The 14,537-nt window shown below is 30.5% G+C and overlaps 1 protein-coding gene across 2 annotated transcripts; it reads left to right on the forward strand.

Moving 5' to 3' along the window:
- On the forward strand, positions 5,778-10,098 carry LOC109358112 (protein DETOXIFICATION 16-like). Of its 2 annotated transcripts, XM_019602188.1 has the most exons (9): positions 5,778-5,915; positions 5,946-6,172; positions 7,709-8,253; positions 8,544-8,630; positions 8,717-8,773; positions 8,865-9,103; positions 9,279-9,397; positions 9,561-9,647; positions 9,761-10,098. In XM_019602188.1, exons 1-9 carry the CDS (start codon positions 5,873-5,875, stop codon positions 9,821-9,823), a joined length of 1,467 nt encoding a protein of 488 aa, XP_019457733.1. In that variant the 5' UTR covers positions 5,778-5,872; the 3' UTR covers positions 9,824-10,098. The 2 variants fall into 2 exon arrangements, with proteins under 2 accessions (XP_019457733.1, XP_019457731.1); XM_019602186.1 differs by having other exon boundaries at positions 5,778-6,172.

Here is a 14,537-nt window from a genome sequence, read left to right on the forward strand (position 1 = left end):
ATTGCAGAGATTCTTGCACCTTTTCAGCTTTTATTATGATATGCTCTCAAAAGTTGTGGAAATCACATGGGAAGAGCTTTGTCACTTTAAAATCTAGGTACACTTTCACAATTTCTTGATGATTTGGTCATAGTCATAGACATGAAGAAACATTAAATGAGAACTAAGTGAAACTCAAGATTCTTTTCACTTTTGGGCCATCAATATTCAAAACATCAAAACTTCCCCCTTGTTTAACAACTTAAAAGTTAAAAGGACAATGATAGAGTATTATCTTAAGTACGATTTAGTTACTTTATTTTAATGTATCATTAAGTTATGTTTATCATCGGTTTTTATTTACCAACTTTATGGTTGACTTATATTTGAGTTAGTCAACATTTTTGTTCAAAATTGTTCATTAAGAGCATTATATTACAATGTTTTAAAAATGAAGCTAAATACTAAATTTGCTACATATAAGATGTGAAAATTTAGCATGCTATCACATCAACCTTTTAAAATCATTGATTTATTATTAAAAATTGAATAATTTTAATTAAAAGATAAAAAACCATAAAATGAAAATAATGACATTGTTTCTCCTTTATTCTAAGTTTCTAACTACACCATCACCAACTACTAATACTATCATTGTCATCTCTGACCACTATTACCTATTTCCACAATGCTCTGATCATTATCATACATTCATCATCTTACTTACCACAGAACCTTATAATTAGGGTCATGATTATCTAATTTATACTGATTTGTTGAAAAGTTGTACAATAATTATTATTGGTCGAATTTGATTTAACAAGATTATGACTATATGATAAGTGAATATTGAGTTATTTATCTTATTTTTTATATATTTGAGCTTATTTTTTAACTTGTTTAATATTAAAATTATTTTGTTAGAATCTAGAAGACGGTTTAACCTTGTTGATTACAAAATTGTTTATATTGCATAACAATCATTTGATTAAAACTAAACATGCTTTAATTTGTGTGTTATTCTTGGAATTTAATAAAGTAGAAAAGGTTAGATGACAAACACTGACTTATAGAAGATAATATTGACATTTATGATTTTTGATGATAATAAGGTATGCGGAATAAACGATTTTCAGCATAAAAAAATAGACCAAGAACCTCAAATGAATCCACACTAGCATTTGTCCCTTTAACATATGGTGTAATTAGTTTTCTTGGCTAAATCAAATCACCGGATCACATATAACTTGATAAAAGGGTAAGTAACGGGTCAACTTTGTTTTCATTACCACGACCATGGTTTTCAAAAATGTTATTCTATTACCTACCCCATCTATATTCTTTTCATACACATATTTCGTACAAAAATAGAGAACCATCAAATTATTCAAAATTAATATCCTTATTCTAAGACTAGTTGCAAAATTTATTATGTATCATCTACAATATAGAGATTTTACATTATTGATGTATTATCCACAATTATTTCATGTATTATATTAGTCTTAAATAAAAGTAATATATGTAAATTATATATTCAACATATAAAAAACTTAAGATTAATAGTGGGATGACATTATTAAAACATTTTTGTGATATAGAAACAATAATAAATTTCTCAAGTTAGTTAAAAAAATTGACAAATAAAATTTAATTTCAAAATTAAAAGTCTCGCCCGATCTCTGTTATCTGTTTTTAAGAATTTCCAAGACTTTTATTATGGGAAAATAACAAAATGAGTTTGTGATATTTGATAGAAGATGTAAGATAAATAACATCTCTGAAAATATCAAATAATGTGTGTAAAAGGTGAGAATACTAGATTATAAAATAATGCAAGAGAGGGAGACATATAAATCACGATATTATATACAAATAATTTGTAGTCAGTAATTCAAAAATTGTCTCTAAAACCAAAATCAACTTCTTACAAGTGGATTCTGCATAAAGCATTTTGTCAGGACAATAAGAATTGATTCATTATTTTATGCCTTTCATTCCAATTTTTCGCACAAACGTATTTGACTTGTACTCTGTATATGAGTGATATATATGAAACCCAGACATGCACGAATCTAGAGGTTTAATATTTTTTAATTAATCATACGCTGAAGTTAAGTTGGATTATATCGGAGTTATTATTGGTTAATACTATTCCTTTTTTTCTTATATTGGGATTTGCTAACGAGTACTAGCATCCTTTAAGAATTTGGTTCAATCAGTTCTAGTTTAAAAAATTGGTCTCACTTTCATCTCGTTATATTTATCATTTATTTCTTACTGGATTAAATAGAGATTATAGTATAACCCGAAATGTTTGTTTGAAATGTGAACATCCCATCCTTCTTATCTTGTCACGGAAAAACAATTAATAATTATAAGAAAAAAACATATTTACTAACCATATAAGAGTTTTATATACTATTGACTCTTCAATAAAATCAATACAAATGAATGATAGAAAATATATTAAGGGTTCATAAATTTCTATATTAATAAATAATAATGCATAGATATTACACTCTAATTTTAATATCCTTATATGATATTTAAATAGAATCTAGTTTCACAAGTTGGTTAATATTATTAACCTTATTAAATTTGTAAACATGATAAGCCCATTTCTCCTTTTGCATAATTAATTAATTGATATAAAAATATTTTTACAACAATACCATTTCATAAGCATAAAACTTTGAAAAACGCTTAAAACTTATAAGAGTTGTTATAGAAGTAGTAAGGTGCTATTTTGGTTTATAATAAATTATGGTAGGGATTATTATTTTGGATATTGTTATGATAATGTAAAAAACTCTATAAATATTAATTATTATTATCATATTCCCCTCATTTTCGGCTATGCGACCTCTTTGGAATCACCACTATGTTTTTTGATCAAAATGTAGAAAAATATATTTTAAGTCATTTTGGAATTAATTAGTCATTTTACACTAGAGATCTGGACTATGTTACGAATTAGGAAATGTATTAACATATTATCTATCTATACTAATATGGTACTCTCGATGCATGATTATTTTATACCCTAAGCTTGTTTAAATAAAAGGGAAAATAATTTTTATTTTTTGTTGTGTCTAACAAGACATATTACTTTTATTTATCCCTATAAGTACTAGAGAATCAATACTACATAGTTACTTAGAAAATAATTTATTAGTTATATATATTTTAATTTTAATATGCCATCTCTATCTAACGTGTGTGAAGTACAACTCTCATGTCGGATAACACATTTCATATTTTTAGGTTTATTATAGTGTGTGAGTTAAAAGTTAATTATTTTTTAATTATTACTTATCAATTCTAAGAAAGTGAAATACAATCCCTGTATCTGACAACACACTATATTTTAAAATTGTTGCAAGCATAATTATAATTTTTCATGTCTCATTATTTTTTATTCATAAACTTTATATAACTTTTCATTACTAAATGTTGTATTTTAATGAGTTTTAAATAAAACTGAACAAATAATCAAATTACTTAATATTTTTTATTATGAAAAACGTATTATTTAAATCAAAGTTTTAATAAATTTAAATAATTACCGTAATTATTGTTATTATCATTATTTTTTAGAAAGAAAACGATTTTACTAACTGCCATGTATTATTATAAATATTCCTATTAAAGTAGAAATAAAGTTAATAAAATCTAAACATAAAGAATATATTAAAAAGGAAAGAGAAATATTATTATTATTATTATGCTAATTATAATAAAATGTTATTAAAATATTGCCTAAATTGGAATGTTAAACATCAATATCAATATATATACAAGATCATGTTTGTTATCTCAAAAAATATGTTACTTCATATGTCATTTCCTATAACTGGCTAAAAAATATATTTAAGTTAAAATTTTACTAATTAAATGTTTTTCACTTTTTCTGATTAATTAGTACAAGTCGTATTGTTGGAGAGAAGATGTGCCAAGTATATATATATATATCAAAATGCAAATGCCTAGTAAAATAAGAGAAGAATGGATACATTACTCGAGGGTGGAATCCATGCTGAATGGGGACCAGGATTTTCTGATGATATGTCGACATCGGATTGGTTCAAACTGGATGGTGAAAGTCAAAGCTGAGGAAAAGGGCCATGCGAACGCTGAATATTGGCCAACTACGGAATTTGAACGTGCACACGGCCACAAGTGACTCTGCGTCTGTGTAGGTAATAGAGATTTGGTGCAGGCATGCCCATCTAGCAAGGCGGAAGTGTCAAGTGCCAATTGCCTGACACTGATGGTCAAAGTGTTGGACTGAGATTGTGCTCCACAAAATCACACAGCTTACCTAAACACTCTACCTAATGGTAGGGCGTAGGTCGGGTTGGGACAGGTTAAAGTTTCTCCTTATCCGGTCCTAAATGTTGGCCGGACCATTTTTATACTTGACCTCGACCATAGACCCGAAGCTAACCCGAATCCTAAATATCGATCGAGTCAGACTTTAAACTCGACATCCAAACCCTAAATATCAACCGGGACATACTTTAAACCTGACCTGACTCTAGACCCGACTAAATATCTTACATGCTTATTTTATGAATATTATGTATTATTATGAATATGTAATATGATATATGTATATATGTTTTTAATCATGTATATGTGATAAAACATTTAGAGAATCAATAATATTTTCGACCAAAAAAGTATTATTACTTTGTACATATTTGAATAGGGACATATACAAATATGATGACTGAGTGATCATGTGACATCGGGGTGGTCATGTTTGGTCTCTACCCGACCCTAAATATTGACTAGGTCTAATTTTTGAACCCTAACCCGACTCTAGACCCGATCATATTCGAACCAGATCATAATCGGGTCGTACCAGGTGAGCGAGTAGGATCGGGTCCTACTCACCCCTACCTAATGATAGAGTTTTTTTATACTATTTTTTCTCGGTTTTTTGTGTGGCTTTGTTAGGATTTTAGTGTGTGATTTCTCCTATTTAAAGAGAGATTTCAACCAATATTATGAAAGTCGAGCCAAATATCAAACCGAAAAAGGTCACTTATTAAGTTTGACCGGTTTAAACGGTTCAACCATCTGATCAGACTAGATGATTTTATATATCATTTATCATTTTTGTCTATAAATATAAAATTTTACATAATTAAAAATTACATGTGATTATATTGAAATAACATATCTTCATCTTTGGAGCAGAGTAAAACAAAACATTAGAGTAATATTCGTTTTTTTTTAAATTTTAAGTCAATCGTCTATTTCACTTCATGTGTTATTCCGGTTCAACCAGGTTTAACACGGTCAGACCAAAATTTCTATGGTTCAAAGTAGTCCAGTCCCTCATTCCGTTAACTCTATAAAATCCCACAATTATTGCATGATGTATGAATAAGTATTTGACTTTTAAAAAAAAATTGGGTACTCTATTACTTTTATTTAATTATGAAAATGAAAATGAGAGATTTTTGGCATGTGTTTTTTAGAAATATAATCCTTTTATAATTATGATAATAAGTGATCATTAAGTCACCAATTTTTTTAAATCTTATTTGAAATAAAATAAAAAAGTGATTATTAAGCCAATATTTACTGATTAAGCCTTTTTGACACGTTTTTATTTTTTATTTAAAGGGGAAAAAGGAAATTTGGGGGAAGTATTTCGAAATTGAATTTTTACAATAAGTAGTCAATTAACTGCTCGATCAAAATCTTTTTAAAAGTTTTTTATTTTAAGAGATATTGAAAATTTTCTAAATAATTGTTTGGATATGTATAAGTAAGTAGTTGCAAAATGCGAACTCAACTCTTTGGACATTATTGCTGCTATAAAAGTAACGAAACCAGCTTATGTCTCATCTGTGTGTAAGAACTAAGATAGATTAAAATGGAGAGAGAACACCAAAATGTGTCTCTCAACGTTCCTTTGATTCAAAACTCAGGGCAAGATGAAGTCATAGTTCATGATGTAGAGCAAAACAAGTCTAGTGGAATAAGAGAAAGAACAGAACTCATTGAAGAAGTGATTAAGCAATTATGGCTTGCAGGACCTTTGATATCAGTGAGTCTCTTAAATTATAGCTTACAAATTATATCAATTATGTTTGTAGGCCATCTTGGTGAGTTGGCTCTCTCTGGTGCTTCCATGGCCACTTCTTTTGCTTCTGTCACAGGTTTCAGTTTATTGGTCAGTTCGCTTCTCCTTATCTTCTCTTTTATCTTGTAGGCTCATATCTACTACTTAACCATTTAGACATTCAGTTTTTGAGTGATAATTAGTGTTTTAAATTGTGGTTGCGTTGAGAGTAATGGTTGCGGTTACTATGACTGCTCTCATTGTAGCCGTTGCGATGCGGATTGTGGCTGTTGCCGTGTGAATTAGTTCGTGATTAAAAAATATATTTGAATTCGATGCAGACTAATACAGTCCAAATGGGGTTGCGTTGCAGTCATATCACTAATCGGAGTCACACAGTATGATACGGTTACAGCGGTCACCGCAACCATAATATTACTGTTGCAAAGGTGATGCGGTGCCGTAATTTAAATCACTGGTGATGATGATCGAGTATTTCTAAAGCTAGCTTGAGATAGTTGCATAAGTATTATATAAACTAATCTTTATTCAAAGTGGAGTCTAACACTTAAGGCATACTTCATATCCATGATTGAAAAAATGGTAGTGTGAGATGATCATTTTACTCATCATAGATGAACATTTTCTTTACTCACCAGTAATGTGAGACTTTTAACACTTAATAGAAACATAACTTTGATACCTTTTATAATATACTTATGTTCTTCCCTACATGTTCGAATTATCAGTAAAATTTGATATATATATATATATAGCATAGAATGTCACTGCATAGAAACAGATTAGTTGGTTTGGCGGGAGAACTGCAAATCAATTTGCTAATACCGATTTGTGGTGCTTTCTGACTCAATACGCCCTAATTCGCGTATTGATTTCCAATTATAAGCTAACTACCATTGAAGATTTATTTTCCTCATTTTGAGCTTCAAATCATCATATGTCTAATAATACAACTTCACCAACAGAATACGAATGGGAATGAGGCTAATAGCCATAACAAAAAAATTAGAGTACGAGAAAAGAGGAGTTGCCACATAGAGAAACCATCGAAGAAGAAGATACAGCCAGGGTAAATTAGGGTTTTAATGAAATTAGATTTTAATAATATTGACCCTGGGGTATATTGAGCTTACTTGGACAACCAAAATATTTTTTATTTCTATTGATTCAATTTAAATAAAAGTATTTTTTTTATAAAAATCTTGAATTATTTTTTTCTCAAAATTTAAATGAATTATTAAATCATATTAGATTATAAATGATCCAAATTAAACCAAAGAAAATTAAAATAGAAAACTTTAAATATATTATTAATTAATATTCAACCATAATAATATAAGTATAAAGAACATATCAGACATGTTAACTAAATATACATTTAACTTACCTATAACAAAGAAAACTGCATTTCATGTTAGTATGAGTCAATCTAACGAGTTCAAAATAAATGTTTTTATTAGTCATTATCAACTGAGTTTTATGAAGCTAAGTCAATACTTATCATGTGAGTGTGAAGTGTCAAACATTTCAAACTTTGAAGGATCTACATCTACTTGATGAGGAAGAAAGCATTGTATAATGGTGTTTGTTCTGATATTAGCTACTATTGATTTTGTGTTAAAACAGATGGGAATGGCAAGTGCCTTGGACACCTTATGTGGCCAGTCATATGGTGCAAAGCAGCACCGAATGTTAGGCATACAAATGCAGAGAGCAATGTTCGTTCTTATGATTGTTAGCATTCCACTTGCAGTTATGTGGGCAAACACAAAATCCATTCTGATTCTCTTTGGCCAAGATCATGAAATAGCTACTGCAGCTGGGAACTATGCACAACTAATGGTTCCAAGCATTTTTGCTTATGGCCTACTTCAGTGCCTCAACAGATTCTTACAAACCCAAAATCTTGTATTTCCAATGGTGTTATTCTCTGGAGTGACAAGTTTACTACATATTCTTCTATGTTGGTTAATGGTATTCAAATCTGGACTAGGAGGCAGCGGAGCTGCCGTTGCGAATTCTATATCTTACTGGCTTAATGTTGTGATGCTCACGCTCTATGTCAGATTTTCTCCTTCCTGTTCAAAAACTTGGACAGGCTTTTCCAAAGAGGCACTTCAAAACATCCCTCAATTTCTCATGCTTGCCATTCCTTCAGCTGTTATGGTTTGGTAATTACATTCTCTAATATTTTCATGGTACCTATAATAAATATCGATTAAAGGGTGAGCCTCGGCATAATAGTAAAGTTGCTAGCCTTATGACCTGGAGGGTGGAAACAGTCTGTTCCCCTTCTGAGGGTAAGGCTATGTATGTCTACTCTCACCAAACTCCACTACGGATCCTCCTATCGCCGTTTTTAACATATAATAGTAGATCAATATTTACCGTGTTGTTATTTTTCTAACATTAGTAGACTTTCAATTCTATTTGAGATCCTAATGTTGATTATGCTCCACAGCTTCGAAATGTGGTCATTTGAATTGATGGTTCTCCTTTCTGGTCTTCTTCCAAATCCAAAGTTGGAAACATCAGTACTTTCTATCTGGTATGTTTCATATTTGAGATACTTTCATAAATTACAACATATACTTAACATGATGTTTTTCACCAACCTATTGTGGATTTTGTCAGCTTGAATACATCTGGAGCTGTTTGGATGATCCCTTTTGGACTCAGTGGAGCTATAAGGTTAGTTTTACTTATGAAGTTTCCTATTTTTGCCTGCTGAAATTCTGTTGCATAAGTATACAGTTTCATTATGTTTGCATCATTCTTGCAGCACTCGTATCTCAAATGAACTTGGAGCTGGTCATCCCAAAGTTGCACGTTTAGCAGTGGTTGTTGTCTTAGGATTGACCTTGATTTTGGCCGTCTCAGTCGGAACGGTGATGATACTAATACGTAACGTTTGGGGCTATGCGTATAGTAATGAAGTAGAAGTGGTCAAATATGTAGCAATTATGATGCCAATTCTTGCAATATCTAGCTTTCTGGAGGCACTTCAAAGTGTTCTTTCAGGTTTTTCTTCTTACCCATTTCTTTCATCCATTGTCCATATAGCAGCAATGACACAAAAACACTGTTACTGAAAAATAAATGGTACAGAAAGTACTTCAGAGGAAAACTTATGGTGATTGTTTACTTTAAACTGCAAGTGAAATGGTTTGTGATAGATTTGTCAACTCTAATGCAGGTGTTGCTAGAGGATGTGGATGGCAGAAAATTGGTGCCTATGTCAATCTGGGTTCATACTACTTAGTTGGGATTCCAGCTGCTGTTGTATTTGCCTTTGTTTTGCATATTGGTGGAAAGGTAAAAAGAGCTTAATTCTTTTGTTAGCATAACCATGATTGACAAAATCGCGATTTATCTAGTACCATGTTGCATAACCTTATGTCCTATGGTACCATATTTGCAAAAAAAAATTGCAATAATTTAACTTCAATCTACCTACCTGCTTAATAACTTTATGTAGGGGCTCTGGCTGGGAATTATATGTGCAGTCTTTGTTCAATCAATTTCTCTATCCATCATTACTATACGTACCAATTGGGAGCAAGAGGTGAATTTTGGTTTTTCTTTTTTTATCTCTGTCATCCTTTCATTTTTGTTTATCTATTCATAATAACTGATGTGCCTGCATTTTTTCTTCTTGAACTATTGTTTCTTATTCAGGCAAAAAAGGCTACGGATAGAGTCTATGATTCAGTAATAATACCAGATAGCAGAGTCTCATGAAGCTGCAATATTTACACATTTTACATAAATTATATTTGGATGGAAGCAAGACAAGCTTTGGTAATGTTACCACTGTTTTGTTAGAAAAGTCTAGGTGCACTGATATGTGACTGAAAGCTTAATCTGATATTCAAAATCTAAGGTTGTGTAAGATATAAATGGTGCAAGTGGCCATTGCAAGTGAAGAATATTAGTTTGTTTTATATGTATTGGCAGGGGATATATTTCAATGTTTTGTTGAGGGGAAAAGAGAATAAAAGGATTATGTTATAGAAGGAATCTTAATTTGTGATGTGTTGTGTAAAAGGATGCTAAATGTGAATTTGATCTAAAATATATGAACGACCATATGGTAGAAGTGAGTGAACAAATAAAGAAGTGAGTAAAATTTAACCTCAAAAGGGATGAATATTTTTAGTTTTTTGGAGAAAAATAAAATTAAAAGTTGTAATCTCCTTCAAAAGGAACAAGCATCATTTCCATTAAGAAGAGATAAATACTTAATTTTATTTGTATTTTTAATAACAAATGTATTATTTCATAATATATAAGATGATAAAATTGTCTTATCATATTATGTTTTTTTTTTTATTTTTTTTTATAGTACTTGCCTATGCTTACTCCTTTTGAGAGTAAGTAATACTCAAATTTGTTTTTCAGTCAATAAGGATGTTTTTCTTCAAAACCCATCATTAGGTAGGGCAATTTTATTGGTTATAATGAAGTTTTTCAGTCAACTAAGTAATACTCAAATTCAACCTTAGTTGGAAAGATTTAGTTCTAGCAGCACCATTATTTTATATAACTGCGAACCAGCAATTTTAAATATTTACTATTTAGTAATTAAAATTTAACTTAATTATTTTAGTGGTTAAAATTTAAAATTGAATTATTTGTAAGAGTAAATGTTATATTTTGTGAAGCTTAGAATGAAAGATTTTTTAAAATGGAAAATTATAATAACAACCATATTTTATAATAATAAAAACATAAAAATGAAAATTGTGTTTTGAAAATGAGAAAATGAAATAAAAATAAAAATAAAACATTTCTTAAAAGTTAGATGAATGTTTAGATGTTAAGTTTAAGGGATTGTTTAAGAAGAATAAATTAGATTTTACAATCATATATATATATATATATATATAAAAGTAGTTATGATAATTAAAATTTAGTTATTAATTACATTATCCCTTTAACATACATCCTTATGCAACTTTATGGTTATGAATGTTGTTTTATCAACCAATCATTAGAACCTTAGAGGTAAGGTTGGATTTTTGTGAGGTGTATGAAAATAATTGTTGGTAAAATAAAACTCATCATTACCTTCTTTGCTGTATTATTTTAGCACTGGATTATCCTTTTTTGGCTAATTTGAGGGAATTTCAAGAATATATTAAGTTAAACTTAAAGATAATTGGATGATCATCCAATTGGTTAGTGTTTCTCAAGTTTATCATCTTCATGGGGTCAAAGAATGACGCCAACATAAGCAAAATCCATGATCCAGGGGAATAAATGTTTTTATTTTGTATTTTTTTCTTCTCACATCCTCACATGCATTAAAGAGAATTATAAAAAAATTCATAAAATTTAAGTTCATCATTAATATAGCCTTCCATAAAGAGTTTATTTTTAATTTTTTATATAGTTATATCAACTACAATTTATTGTTCCCATATGAAAATACATTTGGGAAACAAAAAAACTACCATTTATATATACAATTTTTTTGTTAGAGCAGATGAGAAGCAATATATGATAATGATTGACACCAACAATAAAAAATATTAAAATCATATAATATTAAGTAATGATATTTTCTATTAAACCTACTACCCATAAGAAATATATATATATATGTCACTTATAAATTAATCATTAATAAATAAATTATCATATAATATATGTCATTTTTTTTGCGAATAGAATGATTAATAATAGTAGTAATATGATATATCATCTCACACTCAAATAAATAATAAATTTGACATGAGAAGAAACTTCCCAATTGGAGTAAATTGTAAAGTCTTGAGAGAGTAAAGAGTGATGCCAACGTGTAAGCAAGCTCCTCGCCACATCATCATCCTAAGGCCACGTTTCCATAAACAACATGCATATAAAGCCACGTTTCACACAAAGAGTTAGACCCCTTTATTATGATTTTGCACATTATAGCAACTTTGCATTAAATGAAATATAAAGCATTGGTGTTACAACTTTGGAGAAGACTTAGTGTGAAAATAGGTAGGAACAATGAGTATAATATTATGGAGAAAAGAGATTGGAGATGAAGCAAAGAAGCAGCTATGGTTGGCAGGACCAATGGTTTGTGTGTCTGTGTTTCAATACAGTTTACAAATGATATCTCTTATGTTTGTTGGTCATTTGGATGAGTTGCTTCTTGCTGCTGCTGCTTTGGCTACTTCATTTGTTAGTGTCACTGGTTTCAATGTATTGGTATGGTGCTCTCTTATGACATAATAATATGCTAGGTTCATTGTTTTATTACATTTTGTTAGAAATAATCTGATAAACTTAGGGTATACTTAGCATAATGATGAAAATAATCCTTTAGTCCACTTAGATAGGACTCTGGGAATTTGAATCTCTAAGGTTGCAGGTAGTGGTAGAGTTAAGTCCTATCTCACATGGGAGCTAATAGGCATAGTTGATTTGGAAGGGGAATAGAATGTTTGAGAGCCATGAAATATGTTAATGAAATGACTCTAAAGCTTTCCCTTTCTTCTTCTCCAAAACTCAACTTGCAAATAGACGTGGTTAGATAGTTTTTGGTCTTGTTGATTACAGTTACCTGAGTTGGGTATACTATGACAATAACTGCATAAGTGCATGATTTATAACCATTCAAATACACTTTATGATACTATTTTCTATAGTCATGCTTATTCCTCATTTGATTTAGATGGGACTGTCAAGTGTGCTGGACACATTTTGTGGTCAATCATATGGAGCACAACAATATGAGATGGTTGGCATACACACACAGAGAGCCATGTTGGTTAGCATTCTTGTCACCATGCCTGTTTCCTTTGTTTGGTTTTACTTAAAACCCATTCTTGTTCTTCTCCATCAAGACCATAATATATCAGCTCAGGCTGAACTATACGCCCGTTACTTAATCCCGTGCCTTTCTGCCAATGCTATTCTTCGATGCATTATTAAATTCCTACAAACTCAGAACATAGTTTTTCCTATGGTGCTAGCCACTGGAGTTACTACCTTGGTACACTTACTTGCCTGTTGGGCATTGGTTCTTAAATTTCGGCTTGGAATGAAAGGAGCTGCCATTGCTACTTGCATTTCAAATTGGTTTAACACTATAGTCCTGGCACTTTATATCAAGTTCTCCCCTTCATGCAAAAGCACTTGGACTGGTTTCTCAAGGAAATCATTGCATAACATCCCTCAATTTCTCAAACTTGCTTTCCCTTCAACAGCTATGGTCTGGTATGATATCTGTCATTGTATCAAAATTGATTTACATACAATATAGGAATAACAACTTGCACTCTAAATATTAGTTGATGTGTAAATGTCAATTTTGGTTAATATGCAACATAACATTGGTCTTCTAATATACACCATATATTGGTCTTCAATTCATAAATACATTAAATTGACCCTCCAAAAATATGCACGCTATTACTCCTTGAGGCTCTATTGTATTACCATGTTACAGCTTAGAAACTTGGATGTTTGAAATGATGGTACTCCTGTCTGGTGCTCTTCCTAATCCAAAACTGCAAACTTCAGTGCTTTCTATATGGTGAGTTTTTCAGTTGAGTTATTTAAGTGCTATGCTAATGTTTGCTCTGTATTTTATGTAGGGTACCATAGCATTGATCTTTCTTATTTGTATGCAATATTTTCCTGCATTGTTACTTGTGACCAATTTGTACTTTTATCATTCCCAGCCTTACTACATCTGGAATATTTTGGATGATACCATTTGGAATCAGTGCTGCTGGAAGGTTAGTCTTTCATGCTTAAATGTGCTGCTTATATTCTACAAAAGTGTTACTCGCACATACCTCTTTTTAGGATATAGGAAGTGTAGGAAAAAGAGATATTGGAAGAGAAGAGAGATGTGATTGGTAATGTAATTAGAAAGAAAGACAGAAAATAAAAAAGATAAGGTGTAAAAGGTGTGTGTGAGAAAGAGGATAATATATGACTTGTATATTCTATTATAGTTCATTTGCGAGTTGAGTTTTGGAAGGAAATGAGGGCTTTATAAACATCTTACAAGTGTACTTTCTAGATCCCAAGCCTTCATTTTTTCTTTCTTCTCCTCCAAAATCCAACTCGTAAAGAGACCCTTACTACCCAAAAAATTTAGTAAAAATGTGCATGCTATGCTATCAATTATCTTAGACAGTTAACATTAATTATCTTAGACAGTTAGACTGGAAGAATATTCTCACACTCTCTGACATTTTTCCCAACCTACTTTATAACCCCTGATCATCTACTCATTGTTGTTAAAAGTGTATTGATCAATGGTTATAACATACGTGTAAAAAGAGGTTAGAGAAAAAAATACATGGCAGTATCATTTTTTCTAGGACTCTCACTGGGAGTAATGTTGCAGTCACATGTTTTTTATGGTAACATTGGCCCTAACTCTCATTGCATGTTTCTTCTAAATAGTACAAGGATATCAAATGAGCTAGGAGCTGGCCGTCCA

This window comes from Lupinus angustifolius, chromosome LG10 (genome assembly GCF_001865875.1).
Source record: "Lupinus angustifolius cultivar Tanjil chromosome LG10, LupAngTanjil_v1.0, whole genome shotgun sequence".
NCBI lineage: Eukaryota > Viridiplantae > Streptophyta > Magnoliopsida > Fabales > Fabaceae > Lupinus > Lupinus angustifolius.